The following is a 23,136-nucleotide window of genomic DNA, read 5'->3' on the forward strand; positions in this document are numbered from 1 at the left end:
CACAATGATCTCTTCTCCTATATAAGTATCATGATGGGATCATAAGACTTGTCATAAGGCCATTAGCAAGAATAAATTCCAAAGACTAATTTTAAGAGTTGCCTTTCAAATAATTTAGAAACAAATTTTTCTACTTGATATTAAATTTTATAATACTGATTGTCACTGTTTCTCAAAATATTACGTTAAATTTTATACATTGACAATTTAGATTTGCCCCCTTTTAAACAACATCTTTGGTTTCCATTAAGCAGAATAAGAAACTCATGTCTTCATAACTTTACCTTTGTTATACTTGAAATTATCTACCTAATTTCAGATATTATGTTGCATGTATTTTGTCAAACATGACTCAAAATTTTCCCATATCATGTCTATATTAATATTGAAGTACCACACAAATTACTATTTATTACAAGTATTATACTTGAAGAGTTGAGAAATGTAAAGTAATCCCAGAAATAAACACTTGGTAGTACAGAGAGGAAAATACTAATAACACAATTACCACTTCATCATTCAATGACTTAGCTAGTTCTGAATTACCCTTGTTCTTTGGCTGCTGCTGCTTCACACTACTACTATTTGATCAGTGATGGTAATAGAAGTTACAAAGCTGTTTCTTTAGGCTTGGTTAATTTTAAATCAAATAAAATTATTGAACTTGGCTGGGCGTGGTGGCTCACACCTGTAATCCCAGAAAAATGGGAGGCCAAGGCAGGCGAATCGCTTGGACCCAGGAGTTAAAGACCAGCTTGGGGAACATGGCAAAACCATCTCTACAGAAAACACAAAAATTGTGTTGCAGTGGCGCACGCCTGCAATCCCAGTTACCCAAAAGGCTGAGGTGGGAGGATAACCTGAGCCCAGAAGGTCAAGGCTGTGGTGATGAGCACCACTACACTCCAGCCCAGCCAAGAGAATGAGACCTTACCTAAAAATAAAAAATTAAAAAAATAGGGTCGATGCAGTGGCTCACGCCTATAATCCCACAGCACTTTGGGAGGCTGAGGTGGGTGGATCACAAGGTCAGGAGTTTGAGACCAGCCTGGACAACAAAGTGAAACCCTGTCTCTACTAAAATAACAAAAATTAGCTAGGCATGTTGGTGCACGCTTGTAATGCTAGCTACTCAGGAGGCTGAGACAGGAGAGCTGCTTGAACCTGGGAGGTGGAGATTGCACTGAGCCGAGCTCGTGCCACTTCTCCCCAACCTGGGTGACAGAGCCAGACTCTGTCTCCAAAAAAAAAAACCTCAAATTATTTGTGAAGATGAAATCATCTTCTTCCAAACTCTTGGTAATGTTGATATTTTGGCCTCCTCCCATGAATTGCAAATGTCCCTAATGGCACCTAGAATGGTAAAGCCTTTCCAGAAGGTTTTTAATTTACTTTGTCCAGGTCCATCAGAGGAATCATTATCTATAGCAGCTATAGCTTTATGAAATGTATTTCTTAAAAGATAAGACTTAAAATTTGGAAGCATTCCTCGGCTCACGGACTACAAAATGAATGTTGTGTTAGCAGGCATAAAAACTACATTAATCTGCTTGTACATTTGCATCAGAGCTCTTGGGTGATCAGGTCATTGGCAATGAACAGCAATATTTTGCAAGGAAATCTTTTTTCTCAGCAGTAGGTCTCAATAGTGGGCTGGAAATATTTAATAAACTGTACTGTAAACAGAGGTGCTGTCATCCAGGTTTTGTTTTTCCATTTGCAGAGCACAGGCAGAGTAGGGTTAGCATAATTCTTAAACACTCTAGGATTTTCAGAATGGTAAATGGTAAATGGGCATGGGCTTCAACTTAAAGTTACCAACTGCATCAGCATCTAACAAGAGTCAGCCTGTCCTTTGAAGCTTTGAAGCCACCTCTCCTCTCTAGCTATGAAAGTCCTAGATGGCATCTTCTTCCAACAGAATGCTGTTTCATCTACTTTAAAATCTGTTCTTTCGCATAGCCACCTTCATCAATTATCTCAGCTAGATCTTCTGGATAACATGCTGAAGCTTCTAAATCAGTCAGCATTTGCTGCTTCACCTTGCACTTATAGGTTATACAGATGACTTCTTTCCTTAAACCTTATGAACCAACCTCAGCTGGCTTCAAACTTTAATTCTACAGCTTCCTCACCTCTCCCAGCCTTCACAGAATTGAAAAGAATTAGTCTTGCTCTGGATTAGGCTTTGGATTAAAGGAACACTGTGGCTGGTCTGATCTTCTAGCCAGAACACTCAAACCTTCTCCATATAAGCAATAAGGCTATTTTCATACTTATCATTCATATGTTCAATGGAGCCAAACTTTTATTAATAGTTTCCTCTGAATTTGCCCTTTGCATTTACAACTTGGCTAACTAGAGCACAATAGGCCTAGCTTTCGGTCCATCTCCACACCTTCCTCACTAAACTTAATCATTTCTAACTTTTGATTTAAAGGAAGTGATGTGTAACTCTTTCCTTTCACTTGAACACTTAAAAGATACCGAAGGATTATAACTGTTCTAATTTCTATATCATTGTGTCTCCGTGAATAGGGAGGTCTAAGCAGAAGAGATAATGGGAGAAAAGCCAATTGGTGGTGCAGTCACAATACACACAACATTTATTAAGTTTATGGTCCTACAGAAGCGAAGTTTGTTGGTGCTCTACAACCATTACAATACTTAAAAGATCAGTGATCACAGATCACCGTAACAGATATAATAATAGTTTAAAAAGGGGCCAGCCATGGTGGCTCACACCTGTAATCCCAGCACTTTGAGAGGCCGAGGCAGGCAGATCACTTGAGGTCAGAAGGAGACCAGGCTGGCCAACATGGTGAAATCTCATATCTACTAAAAATACGAAAATTAGCCAGATGTGCTCATTTGAACCCAGGAGGCAGAGGTTGCATTGACCTAAGATTGTGCCGCTGCACTCCAGCCTCAGTGACAGAGCGAAGTTCTGTCTCAATAATAATAATAATAACAATAACAATAAGTATGAAATATTTTGAGAATTACCAAAATGTGACACAGAGACGCAAAGTGAGCACATGCAGTTGGAAAAATGGTGCTGACAGATTTGCTCAAGAGTTGCCACAAAACTTCAATTTGTAAAAATCGTAATACTTGGCCAGGCGCAGTGGCTCACGCCTATAATCCCAGGACTTTGGGAGGCCGAGGCAGGTGGATCACAAGGTCAGGAGTTCAAGACCAGCCTGGCCAACATGGTGAAACCCCATCTCTACTAATAATACAAAAAATTAGCCAGGCATGGTGGCAGGCGCCTGTAATCCCAGCTAATCAGGAGGCTGAGGCAGGAGAATCACTTGAACCTGGGGGGCAGAGGTGGCAATGAGCCCAGACCACACCACAGCACTCCAGCCTGGGCAACAGAGCAAGACTCCATCTCAAAAACAATAACAACAACAACAAAAAACACATAATACTTGAAGTACAATAAAGGAAAGAGCAAGAAAACAAGATATTCCTACATTCAAGAAAACTGAAAGCATATGTCCACACAAAAACTTGTACACGAATGTTCATATCAGCATTATTCATAATGGCCGCAAAAGGAAACAACTCAAATGTCTATCAACTATGAACAGCTAAACAAAATACAGTATATATCCATAAAATGGAATATTAAGCCATAAAAAGTAGTAATAAATGATAGAACATGAACTTTACAAAAGACCACATAATTTATTATTTTGTTTATATGAAATGTCCAGAATAGACAAGTCCATAGAGTCAGTAAGGTAGCTGGTGTAAATAAGCAAACAAGCAATGTAGGTGGCTATAAGATAGCAGCTGCCAGTGGCTAGGGGTAGCGGCAAATAGACAGTGATTGGTAATAGATAAGGGATTTCTCTTGGGGATGAGGAAAATGTTCGTTAATCAGTCTGTGGTAATAGAAATTGTGAATACACCAAAACCACTAAAATTTACACTTAAAAGGGTAAACTTTATGGTATATAACTTATTTTTTTTTTTTTTTTTTTTTTGAGGCGGAGTTTCACTCATGTTACCCTGGTTGGAGTGCAATGGCGCGATCTCGGCTCACCGCAACCTCCGCCTCCTGGGTTCAGGCAATTCTCCTGCCTCAGCCTCCTGAGTAGCTGGGATTACAGGCACGTGCCACCATGCCCAGCTAATTTTTTGTATTTTTAGTAGAGACGGAGTTTCACCATGTTGACCAGGATGGTCTCGATCTCTTGACCTCGTGATCCACCCGCCTCGGCCTCCCAAAGTGCTGGGATTACAGGCTTGAGCCACCGCGCCCGGCCATGGTATATAACTTATATTTCAATAAAGCTATTATTTAAATAACAATAATTGTGGCTCCAAAAAGGTGGTGTTTCACTCACCTCCAAAGAAAACAAAAAACAGATACTCACAACATTGCACCTGTAATCCCACCTAATCAGGAGGCTAAGGAGGGAGGATTGCTTAAGCCCAGGAGTTTGAGATCAGCCTGGGCAATACAGCAAGACTCCATATGAAAAAAAGAAGAAGAATTTTTTAAAATAAAAAGAAAACCCAAAACAAATATACAGTGCTGAAATTATCACCAGAAATAAAACAGAACTCACATATGAATATAAGACAGTTCCTGGGGCCACAGGAATGAAAAAAGACAATTTTCAGAAATGAGAAAAAACAATGAGACTTCCACCTTCAAAAGACCCCTCCCCCAATTCTGCCCAGCACCAAGGGCACAGAAAATTTCCCCAAATACTATTTCTACATTGAAAAAAGTGAGATTAAGGTGAACATCCAGCTTTCCCACCATCTTTGGTTCTCTAACAGGAGATCTGTTCCAGCCATAAACCAAAAGAAGCATCACAAGTGCCTAAAGAGAAATATCTCTGAGGACAGGGAGAAATAAAGAGGACAGGCAGCACTATCATCTGTATCACTGAAAATACTGCTCCATAACTCAGTCAAAAGAGATGCTACATGAGAGAGGCTGTTCAGCAGTACCACCCTGTAGGAGGTTTGTCCTACACGTTTCCAGCACATGAACCCTTAGCCAGCATTCCTACTCTGCTGAGATACCTCCTGTGGGATCTCCTCACTTTAGAAAGGACAGCCCTTTGATGGCTTACTAGAGCCAAGATGAACCTGGACTTAAGCCTTGCCTCTGAGACTTAAGCGTTCTTCGAGACTTTTTAAGAGATAGGTAATACAAAAACATGTAAATTAAGACAACTGAAAGCAACTTAAGTGTTGCCTTCAAGACTTTTTAAGAGTCAGACAATACAAAAACATGCAAATTAAGACAACTGAAAGCCAAAAATGTAAGTACAGAATTTTTATTTTTCTTTGTTTCTATTCTTTGTGATATAAGTTGTCATATCTTTAAGATAATAATGCACTTCAATAAGATGTTTTATGTGAGCCTCATGGTAACCACATTGCAAAAACTTATAATAAATTCTTTAAAAATAAAAAGTAACAAAGTAAAACACACAACCAGAAAAGAGCATTTAACTGCAAAGGATGACAGTAAGAAAGGAAGAGAGGAGTAGAAAACCAACCAGAAAATCATCAAATAGTAAATACTTACTTACCAATAATATCTTTTTAAAGGCAAAAATTGCAATTACTTTTGCACCAACACAATAACACAATGTAAATGGGCTTGATTCTCCCATTAGAAGGCACAGAATGGCTGAATAAATGAAGAAAAGAGAACCAACCACCTACTGCCCACAAGAAACACATCTCACCAATAAAGGCATACACAGACTATGGCAAAAGGGTGGAAAAAGATATTCCTTGCAACTGAAAACTAAAACATAACCAGACTAGCTATACTTACATCAGATAAAATACACTACAAATCAAAGACTATAAAGAGGCAAAGAAAGTTACTATATAATGAGAAATCAGTCAATCCTGAAATAAGATATAACAATTATAAATATCTCTATCACCCAACATCAGATCTCTCAAGCATATAAAGCAAACATTGCTAGGCTCAGTGGTTCACACCTGTAATCCCATCACTTTGGGAGGCTGAGGCGAGCAGATCACCTGAGGTCAGGAGTTCGAGACCAGCCTAGCCAACATGGTCAAACTCCATCTCTACTAAAAATACAAAAATTGGCCAGGCGTGGAAGCAGGCACCTGTAATCCCAACTACTTGGAAGGCTCAGGCAGGAGAATCACTTGAACCTGGGAGGCGAAGGTTGCAGTTAACCAAGACTACACCATTGCACTCCAGCTTGGGCAACTGAACGAGACTTTGTCTCAAAAAAATAAAATAAAAAATAAAAATAAAGCAAATATGAATAGATCTAAACAGAATGCAATACAATAATGTAGGAGACTTTAATGCCCCACTTTCAGTAATAGACAGATCACCTAGACAGAAGAATCAACAAGGAAACATCAGCTAAATGATAAACTAGACCTAACAGACCTAACTGACATTTAAAAAACATTTACCCAACCGCCGCAGAATACACATTATTTTCATCAGCACATAGAATATTCCTAAGAATAGACATACCTGAGGTCACAAAACAAGTCTGAACAATTTAAAAAAAAAAATGAAATAGACAGCCATTGCAGTACATTGAGCTCCACAGAGACAGCGCCAGGGCAAGTGAGAGCCAGATGGGCACTGGGTGACCCTGTGCCTTTCTGAGGAAAAACAAACATGGGCAAAGAAGATCCTAAGAAGCCCAGAGGCAAAATGTCATCACATGCATTTTTTGTGCAAACGTCAGGAGGACCATAAGAAGAAGCACCCAGATGCTTCAGTCAACTTCTCAGAGTTTTGTAAGTGCTCAGAGAGGTGGAAGACCATGTCTGCTAAAGGGAAAGGAAAATTTGAAGATATGGCAAAGGCAGACAAGGCCCGTTATGAGAGAGAAATGAAAACCTGTATCCCTCCTAAAGGAGAGACAAAAAGACGTTCAAGGATCCCAATGCACCCAAGAGGCTTCGTTTGGCCTTCTTCCTGTTCTGCTCTGAGTATCGCCCAAAAATCAAAGGAGAACATCCTGGCCTGTTCATTGCTGATGTTGTGAAGAAACTGGGAGAGATATGGAATAACACTGCTGCAGATGACAAGCAGCCTTATGAAAAGAAGGCTGCGAAGCTGAAGGAAAAATACAAAAAGGATATTATTGCATATTGAGCTAAAGGAAAGCCTGATGCAGCAAAAAAGGGAGTTGTCAAGGTTGAAAAAAGCAAGAAAAAGAAGGAAGAGGAGGAAGATGAGGAAGATGAAGAGGATGAAGAGGAAGAAGATGAAGATGATGATGATGAATAAGCTGGTTCTAACACAGTTTTTTTTTCTTGTCTATAAAGCATTTAACCCCCTGTACACAATATACTCCTTTTAAAGAAAAAAATTGAAATGTAAGGCTATGTAAGATTTGTTTTTAAACTAAACAGTGTCTTTTTTTGTATAGTTAACACACTACCGAATTTGTCTTTAGACAGCCCTGTCCTGGTGGTATTTTCAATGGCCACTAGCCTAGCCTGGTACAGTATAGGGGTTGTAAATTGGCATGGAAATTTAAGGCAGGTTCTTGTTGGTGCATAGCACAAACTAGTTATATATGGGGTTGGTAGTTTTTTTTATCTTCAGTTGTCTCTGATGCAGCCTGTACGAAATAACTGTTGTTCTGTTAACTGAATACCACTGTGTAATTGCAAAAAAAAAAAAAAAAAAAAAGTTGCAGCTGTTTTGTTGACATTCTGAATGCTTCTAAGTAAATACAATTTTTTATTAGAAAAAAATAATAATAAAATAAAAAACAAATCATATCAAGTATCTTGTCTCACTACAATGGAATAAAACTAGAAATCAGTAAGAAAACCCTCAGAAACTTCACAAATATGCTCCTGAATGACCAATGAATCAATAATGAAATTAAGAAGGAAATTTAAAACTTTCTTAAAACAAATGAAAATCAGAATACAACATAACAAAATCTATAGGATACAGCAAAAGCAGTATTAAGAAAAGTTGAAAGCAATAAATGCTTACATTTAAAAAGCAGGGAAAAAAAGTAGAAAGACTTCAAATAAACAACCTAATAATTAATGATCCTCCTGGAACTTGAAAAACAAGAACAAATCAAATCCAAATTTGCAGGAGGACAGAATAAAGTTCAGAGCATAAATAAATGAAATTGAGACTAAAAAAATCATAAAGATTAACGAAATGAAATTTTTTTATGAAAAGTTAAAGAAAATCAACAAACCTTTGGCTTGACTAAGAAAAAACAAGAAGACCCAAATAAGTAAGAAATTAAAAAGAAGACATAACAACTAGATCAAAGAAATACAAAGAATCCTTACGAACAACTGCACACCAACAAATTCAATAAAATCCAGAAGTGAATAAATTCCTGGACACATACAACCTACCAAAATTGAACTATAAGAAAACAGAAAACCTCAACAAATCAATAATGAGACTAGTGAAAACAAAAAGGGTCAGGAGAGTTAAAAGGATATTGGCAAAAGGAGTGTTGCTAAATTAACTCACGCTAAATTATATAAATTGCCAAGTTAAAATGTGTAACAATAACTGTGAAACAAAAGGTAATAAGGTCAAGAATTAAAGCCTGATTTTCATACAGTTGTCTTCATCCTGCAACAGACATGATATGAACTCCTCAGTCTGAGTATCTCAGAGACTGGGTGCAGTGGCTCATGCCTGTAATCTCAGCACTTTGAGAGGCTAAGGTGGGAGGACTGCTTAAGCTCAGGAGTTTGAGACCAACCTAGGCAACATAGTGGGACCCCCATGTCCGCATAAAATAAAAATAAAAAATTAGCTGGGCATGGTGTGGCACACGCCTGTGGTCCCAGCTACTTGTGAGAAGACTGATTGAGCCCAGGGAGTTGAGGCTGTAGTGAGCCATGATCCCACCACTGCATTCCAGCTTGCGTGATAGAGCAAAACTCTGTCTCAAAAAAATAAATAAAATAAATATCTCACAAATATGTGCTAAGAACAGATGAATCAGTGGCTGAACAAATAATTCAAGTTCCATATAAGTGATAATTCAAGGTCCATATAAGCAGTCTCATTTCTAAAAGAAAAGGGCATATTGCCAGGCACAGTGGCTCACGCCTGTAATCCCAGCACTTCAGGAGGTCGAGACGGGCGGATTACCTGAGGTTGGGAGTTTGAAACCAGCCTGACTAACATGGAGAAACCCTGTCTCTACTAAAAATAGAAAAATTTAGCTTGGCGTGGTGGCACATGCCTGTAATCCCAGCTACTCAAGAGGCCGAGACAGGAGAATAGCTTGATTCCGGGAGGCAGAGGTTGCGGTGAGCCAAGAGCACACCATTGCACTCCAGCCTGGGCAACGAGAGTGAAACTCTGTCTCCTACTAAATCTTAATATTAAGAAAAGGACATATTAAATCTCCAGTTTCCATGTTCTTCTTAATACTACAAAGTTTGTGAAAATATGAGCCAGGTACAACAGCACAGACTTGTAGTCCCAGCTAGTTGGGAGGCGGAGGCAGTAGGATCACTTAAGAACAGGATTCCAGCCTAGCCCTGGCAACACAGCAAGACTTCATCAGAAAAAATTTTTTTAAATAAATAAATGAAACAGAATGGCTGTGCATGATTTTAAAATAATCCTTGTACCACTAAATTACTAAATAAAAATAATCCATCTACCTGATTTTAAATAAAAACCTAAAACGGGCCAGGCATGCTGGCTCACACCTGTAATCCCAGTACTTTGGGAGGCTGAGGCTCCTTGAGCTCAGGAGTTTGAGACCAGCCTGGGCTACATGGCGAAACCTCCTCTCTACTTAAAAAAAAAAAAGTAGCCAGGAACAATGGTACATGCCTGTGGTCCCAGCCACTCGAAAGGTTAAGGTGGCAGGATTGCTTCAGCCCAGGGGACAGAGGCTGCAGTGAGCTGAGATCCACTGCACTCCAGTCTGGGTGACAGAGTGAGACCATGTCTTAAAAAAATAAAACGCCTAAGATGTAATACAATACATGATACTTCTAAATCAAAATGTAAAACTAATTATTCACAAAAACTCATTGCAAGGTGCCCTGACTGTAATGTAGAAGGTTACCAAAACAATAACAGCAGCACTGGCTTATCAAATAAACTGTAGATGTCACCAGCCACTTCTGTCAAAAGATCTATAATCATGAGGTACAGTGGTGCATACCTGTAATCACAGGGAGGCTCACCTAACCCCAGGAGTTCCAAACCAGCATGGGCAATATAACCAGTTCCCACCTCAGCAACAACAACAAAACAGCACCAGGCCTAGTGGTTCATGCCTGTAATTCCAGCACTTTGGGAGGCCGAGGTGGAAGGATCACTTGAGGCCAGGAGTTCCAGACATGTCTGGTCAGTATAGTGAAACCCTGTCTCTTTTTATTTTTAAATGTTTTAACTAGGCCGGGCGTGGTGGTTCACACCTGTTTGGGAGGCTGAGGTAGGCAGATCACCTGAGGTCAGGAGCTCGAGACCAGCCTGACCAACATGGAGAAACCCTGTCTCTAGTCCAAATACAAAATTAGCCAGGCATGGTGGAGCATGCCTATAATCTCAGCTACTCAGGAGGCTGAGGCAGGAGAATCATTTGAACCTGGAAGGCAGAGGCTGCAGTGAGCCAAGATCACACCACGGCACTCCAGCCTGGGCAACAAGAGCGAAACTCCATCTCAAAAAAAAAAAAATTGTAATTAAAAAACAATAATAATAAAATAAAAGATCTGTAATCAGAACAATCTATTACTACCCAATAAAATTAAATTGACAAATAAAAATCTTTCTATTAGGCACATACAACATTAGGTTTATCAACTTTAAGACTAAACACGATGCACAGGATGCACAGGAAGAACATGTGTGTTATCATGCATATAATCAAAACATAATTTTCAACTTTATTCTCTGCCATAATTTAAAGTTGAAAATTATATTTTGATTATATGCATAACACACATATAACTCAGTTCTTCCTGTGCATAGAGTTGTTACATGAAAAAAGAGCTAGGCTGTAAGTCCATGGTTTACCACATGTAAAACTCTCAAAAATGTCAGCTTTCATAAAATTAAGGTGATATTTATTCTAATGTCTGACACTAGAAAGTACTTCTTAGTGGTTGAATTAATGAAAAATGGATAGAGAAACCTTACTGTAATATAATTAATAACTGCTGTATTTTAAAATAGCTTTAATCATTTAGATTTGAGTCCAAATAAAATATTCCTGTTAGTTTCTTTTTCAAAGTCGTTGTTAATGTATTTTATGATCAACATCAAGTGAGCAACTAGGGGAGACTTCAGGTATGCTAAGCAAAAGTTTTTTGGTTTTTTTTTTTTTTTATTTACTGGAATGCTTCCTTCATACCTTTTTCCTTGTTAATTTCCTACGTTTCTTAGTATATGAGAAATCTGGTCTTTAAAAAAAAAAACTGACATTTTTGAGAGTTTTACATGTGCTAAACCATGGACTTACAGCTTAGCCCTTTTTCATGCAACAACTCCATGAATAGTACTATTTTAGTCCCATTTCACAGAAGGGAAAAAAAGAAATTCAAAGAATAGAACTTGCTAATGGATAAACAGCTAATTATAAGGGACCGCATTGGAAATCAACTCCAAATAATGACCTTACTGTTAGGTTTAAACACTCTTTCAATCACTGTTCTAGGTGCTTACAATGAAGCCTGGGAAGACACATACAATCCACAAGGCAAAACTGGTTAATGATATAATAAAGATGCAAAGAAAGTACTCTAAAAGTACAGGAGAGATGGTCATTGTCCACTAGAGGTTTTCTTACTAAGAGCAAAGTCAAAACAGCTTGATGCCTATTGAAGTAGTAAAAAAGTATCTAATACTTAAACTACTGAAAACAGGAGAAGTGGCATTCAGATTCATTTCCATTTAAAACCTGTCAGACTTTATGAGTAAAACAAGATCTCACATCTTGTAATCTTTCAAAGCAAGAACAGGGAAGTTATCTGCAAACATGCAAAGGGAGGACTTAACAAAAACAGGACCATCCTAAGAGAAGGCACAAAGTACCAGAAGGAATAAAAGAATTTTTCAAGGAGAACTGCAAGAGGAAGATGCCATATACTCTACTTTGAGTAGAATGCAATTAAGGGATATTTTAGTCTTCACATAACATCTACTATTAATGTTTGCTATTTTCCAATCAAAGAAATGTCAAAATCTAAAGAGGTTAAAAACAAAACTCAGGCTGGGCACAGTGGCTCACGTCTGTAATTCCAACACTTTGGAGGGCTGAGGTAGGTGGATCACCTGACGTCAGGAGCTCGAGACCAGTCTGACCAACTTGGAGAAACCCCGTCTCTACTACAAAATACAAAATTAGCCAGGCACAGTGGCTTACACCTATAATCCCAGCACTTTGGGAGGCTGAGGCAGGCAGATCACTCGAGGTCGGGAGTTCGAGACCAGCCTGACCAACACGGAGAAACCCTATCTTTACTAAAAATACAAAATTAGCCAGGTGTGGCAGCGCATGCCTGTAATTGCAGCTACTTGGGAGGCTGAGGCAGGAGAATAGCTTGAACCCGGGAGGCAGAGGTTGTGGTGAGCCAAGATCGTGCTATTGCACTCCAGCATGGGCAACAAGAGCGAAACTGTCTCAAAAAAAAAAAAAAAAAAAAAATTAGCCAAGCGTGGTGGTGCATGCCTGTAATCCCAGCTACTTGGGAGGCTGAAGCAGGAGAATATCTTGAACCCAGGAGGCAGAGGTTGCAATAAGCCAAGATCGCGACATTACATTCCAGCCTTGGCAACAAGAGTGAAACTCTCCATCTCAAAAAATAAAAAAAAAAATAAAAACTCAAGAAGTAAACAAAAGATTCTGGCTTTTAACATAAGAGAACAGGGGGGATACATTTAAGGTGTATATAAGTGTCCAGGATAATGAGCATAAGAAACTTAGTTTGTAACAGAACTATCAACTTAAAGAGTCAAGGCTGGATAGGCTGCAAAAGAAAACCATGACTATCATATCCTCAAAATTCCATTAAAACTCAAGAGAGCTGAGCTCTCTTTATACTTAAAAAATTTATTTTTAGTTTATTTACTGAATGCTTCCAGAGACCTGGAAGAAATTCTGCAGTAGGCTTGGTGGGAGATTAAATCCTATTCTATGGAAAAAAACTTTCAAATTCAGCAGAACTGAGCAACAAGCTAAATGATGGTATAGGATGACCATCTAATCTTTGGCACATTAACTGATCTCTCCTTAAAAACAATACAGAGACATGCACCAAGGTTTTACAGAGGAATGCATACAGGCGTATAAATAGGCCATCATACCGTATATGCTTTGAAGTTCACATCACTGCTTACATAGATTGTGAATGTCTTCTTAGAAAAAATTCTTAGGGCTGGACATAGTGGCTCACACCTCTAATCCAAGCACTTTGGGAGGCTAAAGTGAGAGGATCACTGGAACCCAGGAACTCAACACTGGCCTGGGAAACATAAGGAGACCTCATCTCTACAAAAAATAGAAAACTTAGCCAGGTGTGGTGATTAGCATCTGTAGTCCTAGCTATCAGGAGCCTAAGGCGGGATGATGGCTTGAGCCAGGGAAGTTGAGGCTGCAGTGAACTGTGATCACGCCACTGCACGCCATCCTGGGTGACAGAGGGAGACCTCATTTCAAAATTTTTAAAAAAGCAAAAGTTCTTAGAATTTAGATTGGAGAAACCAATCATATAACTTTAGGAAATGGCAGGGAATTCAACATTATCCTATAATTTTCCACTAGAAAAACCATCTAAGGATGATGATGTTCATTTCCCTCTTAAGCACCAAGGGCAGAGAGCAATGCCCCCAGCTGTAAGGAAACGAGTTGCTCACTGAGGCTTTCAGAGCTCACTCTTTTCTTGAGTATTTAGGCTGGGCAAACATTTAGAATTGGAATCAGGATAAACTAAGCTGTGTATGAGTCAGTCTACAGGGGAGGCACAGCCTCTATCTGAAAGCAAAATGCTTGTTGGCACAATTCTAAAAGTACAATTGAGGCATTAAATGCCTACACCATTTTAAATGCTGAGTATTATTTATTCTCACCAACAAAGACCACAAAAAAGCTAAACGCAGACAAAAAGATTAGACATTTTAGACTCCTAAACCTGGGGCACTGGTTACATTGTTTACTTCGTGTCACTTATACAAAATTAAGTTTTACTTTTCTGTATTTTTTGTTGTTGTTGTTTTTAGAAAAAAAGCCTGCAACACTCGGTATTTCCAGGCAGTGACAAGTTTTACTTTTAATCACAACTAAGGAGGTATCTACACAAATTGTATAAAAAAAGTTAACATTACAAATTTATTTAAAGTATCATGTGCAATTACTTATAGTTTGAAACTATTACAAAAAAACTATAGTTAAGGCAGAAAATGCCACTATACTGACAAGTAGCCTGAAGTTTGGTGCCCTCTTATTTTCAGTATGTGGAAAAGACCAATGAAAAGCAAATCACTTTTAGTAAATCTTAACCTGGAATTACCGGGTTATTATAAAATATACAAGAAATATTTTTTTTAATGAAAAGGCCTTTTTTTTTCTTTCCTAAGTTATTTCTCAGGGAACTTGTAAAGAAAATAAACAAACGAAAAGCACTGTTTTCACTGTATCTTTACTCAAGGCTAGTTGTTGATAGCAAACAATTGGTGATTGTTTTGAGACACCCACTCTTTTTAACTACAAAGACACTAGACCTTAACTTAAAATACAAAATGAAACCGATCCCCACTATTCCTAAGTCTGATAATTTGAACCTATAAAGTGGTATAATAAAAAGCCCCCAACTCGTTACTCAACAAATATTTTTGGATAAACGATTTTGGCAAAGCACCCCTGCCCAAGGAAGTCAGACCAAAAACTTTAAAAATCCTACAGAACATTCTAACTTGAGTTCAGGCTCCATACAGTACCTCACTGACCGAAATGGTTTTGCCTCTTTAGTTTCCAAGGGCCAAGTCTGCCCGGCTCTGGATGATATGGACCCCCCTGGAGCGACAAGGCGCTCGCGCCTCTGCTCGTCGTTCTGGGCCGAGCTCTGCCAAGAATGACGGGCAAAGGCCGGGCCACGGGCGACGTGAGGGCCTGTCTCGAACTCACCGTGAAGCGCTGGTCGCCAATGCTGCCCACGGAGAAACAGTGGTCGCCAGGGTTCACAGCCCCGGTTAGCACCTGGTGCAAATTCATGTCGGCGCCCTAGTCCTGCAACGGACACCGCGTCCAGCTCATGCCCCGGGTCAGCGGCCGCTTCCCTCCCTCCTTCCCTCAGGGGCGGCGGCCGCTGTTTGGCTGCGACCGCAGAAGCGACGACAGGCGCCCGGAGCTGGAGCAGCTCAGCTGGGACCCGCGGTTCATCCCGAGCCCAGGAGGGCGAGGCCCGGAGGGGGCGGGTCGGCGAGCGGGCGGAGCACGGCGCTCCTCGGCGCACCTGTCACTGACCGCGGCGGCCCAGGTGAAGATCGGGGTCCCCTCACCGGCCACGACCCAGGGCCGACTCACCGGCCAGGAAGGCCACGCTGTCTACACACTTCCTCTGGGCCTCAGGCAGCCGCTCCTGACCTAGCCCAAGTGGCGCAGGCAGCACGCGCTCGCACTCCCCGCCTGACCTGTCCCTTCCCGGCTCCGGTGCCCGCCACCCCCACAGTCCTCTGCCGCTCACTACGCGTCTCTGGAGCTTTTAGGAGGAAGTATCGCGAGACTTCGCTTGGCGAAGCTGGTGCTGTGGTAAAGGATTCACTTTTTTACCGCAGCATACATATCAGCAAGTAAATATAAAAACGCCTCTTCTAGTTAGAAACTGACCAATCCCGACCCCCGGTCCACCTAGGGCTCCGCCCACCACCGAGGACAAGCCAATCTCTTTGAGGCTTGTGCAGGAGAACGCCGTGCGTTTGAGCTTGAACATGATAAGCCTGGTAGAAGCCTGATGAACCCAGAATGAGTGAGATGTGTCAAATTGTGCTTTAGGTTAAGGGCTTAATCTAACTATGGGTCTGAACACTTGAAGGGGAGAAGTGCATTGTAAATAGTGTTGCAGTGTCCTCAGTTCTGGTAGGACTACAAGTCCCAACATGCACCGCTCCCCAGGGTGGCCCTAGTGTAAGTACATGTGACCGTTGAAACGTCTACGTTAGCAGCTTAATGGTTTCTCCAGACTCATGCTTGTTTCACAGCCCCTAAACAGGATGGTTTTTGAAAGGCTCGAACATTTGACAAGTAGTAAAGTGATATTTTCTTAGCCTAAGTTTATCTTAACACATGTTTTGAAATAATGCTGATAATAACAACATACCAGCCTTGAATTGAACGCTTGTTTTGGAAAAGAACACAAGAATTCCAGAATCATCAGTGTCACAGCTACAAACTGTGAGATTTGTTTCATTGTATTTTGACACAAGTTTTGTAATATAATTGTAATATAATTGACAAACATCTATTTATGTGTTTTCCCTTGTATACCGTAAGCCTCTTCGCGTTAGAGAGGAACAGGACACAATCTGTCCCTAATGTCTAGCACCGCGCCAGTCCCACCCAGTTCAAGATGTTCAGTAAATGTTGCATAAATGTGTATAGAAACCCTCTAGATAGGCCAGGCGCGGTGGCTCGCGCCTGTAATCCCAGTACTTTGGTAGGCTGAGGCGGGCAGATCACCTGAGGTCAGGAGTTCGAGACCAGCCTGGCCAACATGGTGAAACCCCGTTTCTACTAAAAATACAAAAAAAGCCAGGCGTAGTGGTGCGCGCCTGTAATCCTACCTACTCGGGAGGCTGAGGCAGGAGAATAGCCTCCCCAGAAGGTGGAGATTTCAGTGAGCCAAGATCGTGCCATTACACTCCATCTTGGGCAACAAGAGCAAAACTCCGTCACAAAAACAAAACAAAACAAAAACAAAAAAAAAACTCTTCAAATAAGATGAGTGGTTTTTAGAATTTCACTGAATTTATTTTTTATATGCTTTTGTTGCAGTATAAAGACTTGAAACTATACTTGGGTGGGACAAGCATTACTAACTTTTTTTTTTACTACATTTTTTGTAATGTACATTTACTTTGTCTTGCAATAAAAAGCTACTTACTAGATACTTTTGTAGTTCATAGTGTGATGATTGTGTGTTCACACTTGTGTGAAATGCCCCTCCCTCAAACGTTGTTGTGCCACCCACATGTTACCCATCTGATATGGAATAGTTCATAGTGTGATGATTGTGTGTTCACACTTGTGTGAGATGTCCCTCCCTCAAACCTTGTCGTGCTACCGACACGTTACTCTTCTGATATGGAAAAGGAAAACCCAAAACTAACAACAACAAAAAAATAATTTCATTCTGTATTCCAGGCTCTTCATAAGATGAGGGACAAAAATTGTCTTTGCTTTATAAAAATAAACGATTTTTAAGGTCTAACATATCTACCGTTTGACTTCTTTTATTATTTCAAATTTTACTTCACATGGCTTAAGTTAATTTTATATTTTAGACCCTAAATCAGGATTGTTGTATGTACTTGTGTGAGTCCCACCTAAATTCTGTGGCTGGCCCATAATTTAACATGTTTACTCATTCTATTTTGCCCGGTTGTTAGTTTTGAAGAGCATTCCACGTAGTAGAATAAAAGAAACTGAGCAACAGAGTAGTTAGGGAATCTGAGATCTATTCCTGATTCTCAAAGTAACTAGCTGTGTGACCATGGAAAAGTCTAATTTTTAAGACTGACTTTTCTTATCTGTAAAATTAGGAACTTTAACTTGATTATTCACAGCCTTTTGTTTAACAAAGCCTTTTCTACAACTCTTTGCATCCGTTAGTGTTTATTTAAATTATTGGCCAGGTGCAGTGGCTCATACCTGTACTCCCAGCAATTTGGGAGGCCGTGGCGGAAGGTGAGCTCAGGAGTTCAAGACTAGCCTGGGCACCATTGCGAAACCTTGTCTCTATGAAAAATACAGACTGTGCAACAAAGGGAGACCCCCTCTCTAAAAAAAAAAAAAGATTTTAAAAATTGAGCCACGTATGTTGGTGCATGCCTGTAGGCCAAACTACTTGGGAGGTTGATGTGGGAGGATCGCTTGAGCCCAGGAGCTTGAGGCTGCAGTGAGCTGTGATGGTGCCACTGCATTTCAGCCTGGGTGACAGAGAAACACCCTGAAAAAAAATGAAGAGGGTGATGTGGTTCATGCTTATCATCCCAACACTTTGGGAGGCCAAATCGGGAGGTGAAGCCAAGAATTTGAGATCATCCTAAGAAACATTTGCCTACAGCAAACTATGAGAAACATACTGAGGCCCTGTTTCTATTTTTTTTTTTTTAACAAAATTCCCTTTGCCTCCACACTGCAGCTCCTCATAGATCATCTCCTATTGTCATAAAACTCCCCTAATAAGGTTCTGTGGAATCCTAAAACTATTCCTGATTTATTGTGTAACTTTCACATGACTCTGATCTTATGGGAATATTAATAAGGTAGGAAGGTAAAGGAGGTGAAAGTAAATTGTAGGTGTTTACTCCTCATCCTCTCCTTCCGGTTTCCTTACTGCTGGTTTAGAAAGCAGCACTGCATGCCTGCATTCCACTTGCTCACGGTCTCCGCCTTCCTTCTACCTAAGCCCTACAAATCCACCTGCTAATCCAAGAAATCCAGGAGAAGGGCCTGGTGCAGTAGTTAACGCCTGCAATCCCAGCACTTTGGGAGGCTGAGGCAGGAAGATCCCTGAACCCAGGAGCTCCAGGTTACAGTGAGCTATGATCGTGCCACTGCACTCTAACCTGGGCAATAGACCCTGTCTTTAAAAAAAAAAAAAATCTTGGAGAATTGTTGAGTCTAATTATACCCTCAACTATAATTAAACTGTATCATTCCATCCTTTGAATGCTCACTGACAGTGTGCTTCCATGGTTTTCATTTTTTTTTTTTTTTTTGACGGAGTCTTGCCCTGTCACCAGGCTGGAGTACAGTGGCGCAATCTTGGCTCACTGCAACCTCCGCCTCCTGGGTTCAAGCAATTCTTCCACCTCAGTCTCCTGAGTAGCTGGGACCGCAGGCGCATGCCACCACGCCTGGCTAATTTTTTTGTATTTTTAGTGGAGACAGGGTTTCACCATGTTGGCCAGGATGGTCTCGATCTCTTGACCTCGTGATAGCCCACCTCAGCCTCCCAATGTGCTAGGATTACAGGTGTGAGCCACCTTGCCCGGCCTGGTTTTCTTTTTTTAGTTTCTAAAAAAAAATAAGAGAGAAAGAATGGCTCTACAAAAAAAAAAAAAAAAAAAAAAAAAAAAAGGAAGTCTTGCTGTGTGCAGTGGCAGTTGTCCCAGTTACCCAAGAGGCTAAGGCAGGAGAATCAGTTCAATGCCCAGGAGTTCAAGTTCAGTCAAGGTAAAATAGTGAGATCACATCTCTAAAAAACAAATTAAAAATTAAAAATAGGTAGAATAAAGGAAGACTTTTCTTGTATAATTTGCATTATTACTAGCAGCAAGATCTCTTACAAAACTGAAGTTCTATGTGGTTTCTGAAACTGCAGGCCAAAGATAAGTTATGTTATGTTGCCTTCAACACTCGTCTTCAACAGGAGGGGGAATTTTATAAGAGTCAGAGGGTAATGACAATGTAAAGAAACCCAAACAGGCCAAATGTTGAGGATTCTTGGAAAGAAAAGGAGCATATAGGAAGCTAGCTTAGATTGGGAAATAGTCATCCTCTTACCCACTCTTGATTTCCTGAAATCCTTGTCGTTACTCTCCTCCCCCACCCAAATACACCAATCTAAATCCCTATTCTCAGCTGGGCATGGTGGGATGCCCAGGCAGGCACTGTAACCCCAGCACTTTGGGGGGCCCAGGCAGGCAGATGACCCGAGGTCAAGAGTTCGAGACCAACATGGCGAAACTGCATCTCTACTAAAAAATACAAAAATTATTCAGGCGTGGTGGGAAGCACCTGTAGTCCCAGCTACTTGGGAGGCTGAGATAGGAGAATCACTTGAACCCGGGAAGCAGAGGTTGCAGTGATCCGAATCGCGCCACTGCACTCCACCCTGGGCGACAGAGGGAGACCCTGACTCAAAATAATAATGATAATTTCCTGTTCTCCCAGGGCCTCTGTCACCAGTGCCACATATAGGGGCTTCAGTCCCCGTTGCCAACACCCAATAAATGAGGGGAGTTAGGAATAAGGGAAATTCTTATTCTCATAACTCAGCCTAAATCAAGGGGAATATGTTGCTTGAATTTTACAAGCATTTTAAACTCATTATCTCATAAAAATAATATGAGGATCTCTGTGCAATGAAGATGTTAGTAGCTTTGGAAACTTGCCTCTACCACCAAGAGCAACCTTGCCTACAGCAAAATTCATCAGGAATACTATAGGTTAAACAGATATTTTATGGGAAGGCTGAGGCAGGAGAATTGCTTGAACCCAGGAGGCGGAGGTTGCAGTGAGCCGAGATTGCACCGTTGCGCTACAGTCTGGCGCCCGGCAACAGAGCGAGACTCTGTCTCAAAAAAAAAAAAAAAAAAAAAAAAAAAACATATTTTATAGCCAGGAGTAGTGTGGCACATGCCTATACTCCCAGCTACTTTAGAGGCTGAGATAGGAGGAACATTTGAGCCCAAGAGATTGAGGCTGCGGTGTGCCATGATTGGCACCACTGCACTCTAGCCTGGGTGACAAAGGAAGACCCTCTTTAAAAAAAAAAAGAATTTGTACCATATCCAAATTTACAAAGACGTGAACAGGAACTACTATATATTCTTATTTTTTCTGTCTTCTGACTGAGGGAAGTAGAAATAGCTGCTAGAGAGTGACAAAGAAGAATTATATGTGCACACACAAACAAACACACTCTTTTTTTTTCTTAAGAGAGTCTCACTCTGTCACCGAGGCTGGAGTTCAGTGGCACCATCATGACTCACTGCAGCCTTTACCTCCTGGCAGTCTCAGGTGATCCTTCCGCCTCAGGCTTCCAAGTAGCTGGGACAACAGGTACATCCCACCATGCCCAGCAAGTATTTGTATTTTTTGTAGTGATGGGGTTTTGGCCTGTTGCCCCAGCTGGTCTCGAACTTCTGGGCTCAAGTGATCCACCCACCTCAGCCTCCCAAAGTGCTGGATAATAGGCGTGAGCCACCATGCTTGATCACATACTCTTTTTATATGAGGAATGTATGCCCTTTTAAATTATCAGGTCCAGAAAGGCATTAAATGAGACACCAGTCATATCCCATCTCTCTCCTTGAACTATGTAATCTTCTCCTGAAACTGCTAGCGTGGCCAGACACAATGGTTCACGCCTGTAATCCCAGCACTTTGGGAGGCTGAGGCAGGCAGATCACCTGAGGTCAAGAGTTTGAGACCAGCCTGGCCAACATGGTGAAACCCCATGTCTACTAAAAATACAAAAATTAGCCAGGCATGGTGGCAGGCGCCTATAATCCCAGCTACTTGGGAGGCTGAGGCAGGAGAATCACTTGAACTTGGGAGGCAGGGGTTCTGGTGAGCCGAGATTGCACCACTGCACTCCAGACTGGGTGACAGAGTGAGACTCCATTAAAAGAAGGAAAGAAGGAAAGAAGGAAGGAAGGGAGGGAGGGAGGGAGGGAGGGAGGGAGGGAGGAAGGAAGGAAGGAAGGAAGGAAGGAAGGAAGAAGGGAGGGAGGGAGGAAGGAAGGAAGGAAGGAAGGAAGGAAGGAAGGAAGGAAGGAAGGAAGGAAGGAAGGAAGGAAACTGCTAGCTATTGCTACAAGTAACTATAAATTAATCTAACAATGCCACATTCTGGACAGTGTAACCCACACACTGTAGCTCAACAATGTATAGCCAATCACTAAAGAATGTTATTTCTGTGAACTAATGAGAATTCCTGACAAACAACAAACAACTTTGTATAAGCCCACTCCTTGTTCCCCTTTTGCCTTCAAAAATCTGCTTGTAACAAAAGTCTGAACAGAGTACTTCCCAAGACAATTTGGAAGTGTGTCCCAGGCAGCTGTTCTCTCCTTTGGCCCAAATAAACTCTATATTATTTTTTTTTCCTTTTTTTTTTTTTTTAAATAAAGATGGAATTTCACCATATTGGTCAGGTTGGTCTTGAACTCCCGATCTCAGGTGACCCACCCACCTTGGCCTCCAAAGTGCTTGGATTACAGGCATGAGCCACCACGCCTGGCCAACTCTATATTAATACTGATTCAGATTCTTTTCTTTTCTTTTTTTTTTTTGAGATGGAGTCTGGCTCTGTCGCCCAGGCTGGAGTGCAGTGGCATGATCTCGGCTCAGTGCAACCTCCACCTCCCGGGTTCAAACAATTCTTCTGCCTTAGCCTCCCAAGTAGCTGGGGTTACAGGCATGCGCAGCTAATTTTTTGGTATTTTTAGTAGAGACAGAGTTTCACCATGTTGGTCAGGTTGGTCTCAAACTCCTGACCTTGTGATCCGCCCACTCCAGCCTCTCAAAGTGCTAGGATTACTGGCGTGAGACACTGTGCCTGGCCGATTCTTTTCTTTTAGTTTGACAAGAAAGATGGATAAAAAGAGAAATGAACAACCACAACCGGGACTGTCTCTCATTAGCAGACACACAGGTTCCAGGGCCTTACACTGAATTAGGGGAATGGCCCAAATTCCATTGGTAATTCCCAAGTGAAGAGGATTATGAGTCTGGCCAGTATCAGAGTTCATTAGAAGTAGATTACATAAATCCTACACAATTCACAAAGTGGGACATGGGAACCAAGTCTAGCAGCATTGACACCAGTTAGATACCATGGGCATATTTTAAAATGTCAATTATGTAATAATTATAATTATTAACATTAATTGAATATTTAGTTAACTAAGTACTATTCTAAGCATTCTGTATTGACTCATTTAATCCTCATGTCAACCTGAAGAGATGGATACAATTATGCCCTCCTCCTCATTGCTTTCCCCATCCTTCCTTGTACTAGTTAGGAAACTGAGACAGAGAAAGTGAATTTGCCTGCCCAAGTCACATAGTAAGGGGTAGAGGCAGAAGTTGTTAACTGTTACACTATACTGCGTCTGTACCAGAGGAAAAAAGAAAGGGAAGGAGGAGGGTGAAAAAAGAAAAGAAATTTAGCATGCAA

General features: G+C 40.9%; 1 protein-coding gene, 1 non-coding gene and 2 pseudogenes across 11 annotated transcripts in view; 3 read left to right on the forward strand and 1 right to left on the reverse strand.

Moving 5' to 3' along the window:
• DMXL1 (Dmx like 1) overlaps positions 1 to 15,728 on the reverse strand; it is a 172,803-nt gene extending 157,075 nt beyond the window's left edge. For 5 of the 10 annotated variants that reach the window (XR_004266599.1, XM_032272420.1, XM_032272232.1 and 2 more), the window contains exon 1: positions 15,132 to 15,684. Coding sequence is in view for 9 of the 10 variants with exons in the window: in XM_032272420.1 (XP_032128311.1) it covers positions 15,132 to 15,218 (87 nt within the window). In the remaining variant the exon portion in view is untranslated. Of the gene's footprint in view, positions 1 to 15,131 lie in introns of all 10 variants that reach the window. The other 5 variants (XM_032272252.1, XM_032272345.1, XM_032272197.1 and 2 more) reach the window with 4 other exon arrangements.
• LOC116546324 lies at positions 6,659 to 7,276 on the forward strand (annotated as a pseudogene).
• A 1,381-nt stretch (positions 15,729 to 17,109) lies between the features above and the next one.
• On the forward strand, positions 17,110 to 17,210 carry LOC116554559. The gene has a single exon (XR_004270227.1). It is a non-coding gene; the product is annotated as a small nucleolar RNA U13 (small nucleolar RNA).
• Positions 17,211 to 17,214: 4 nt separating this feature from the next.
• On the forward strand, positions 17,215 to 17,307 carry LOC116554577 (annotated as a pseudogene).
• The last annotated feature ends 5,829 nt before the right edge of the window (positions 17,308 to 23,136 follow it).

This window comes from Sapajus apella, unplaced genomic scaffold (assembly GCF_009761245.1).
Source record: "Sapajus apella isolate SASKATOON/1434 unplaced genomic scaffold, GSC_monkey_1.0 scaffold1, whole genome shotgun sequence".
Taxonomy (NCBI): Eukaryota; Metazoa; Chordata; class Mammalia; order Primates; family Cebidae; genus Sapajus; species Sapajus apella.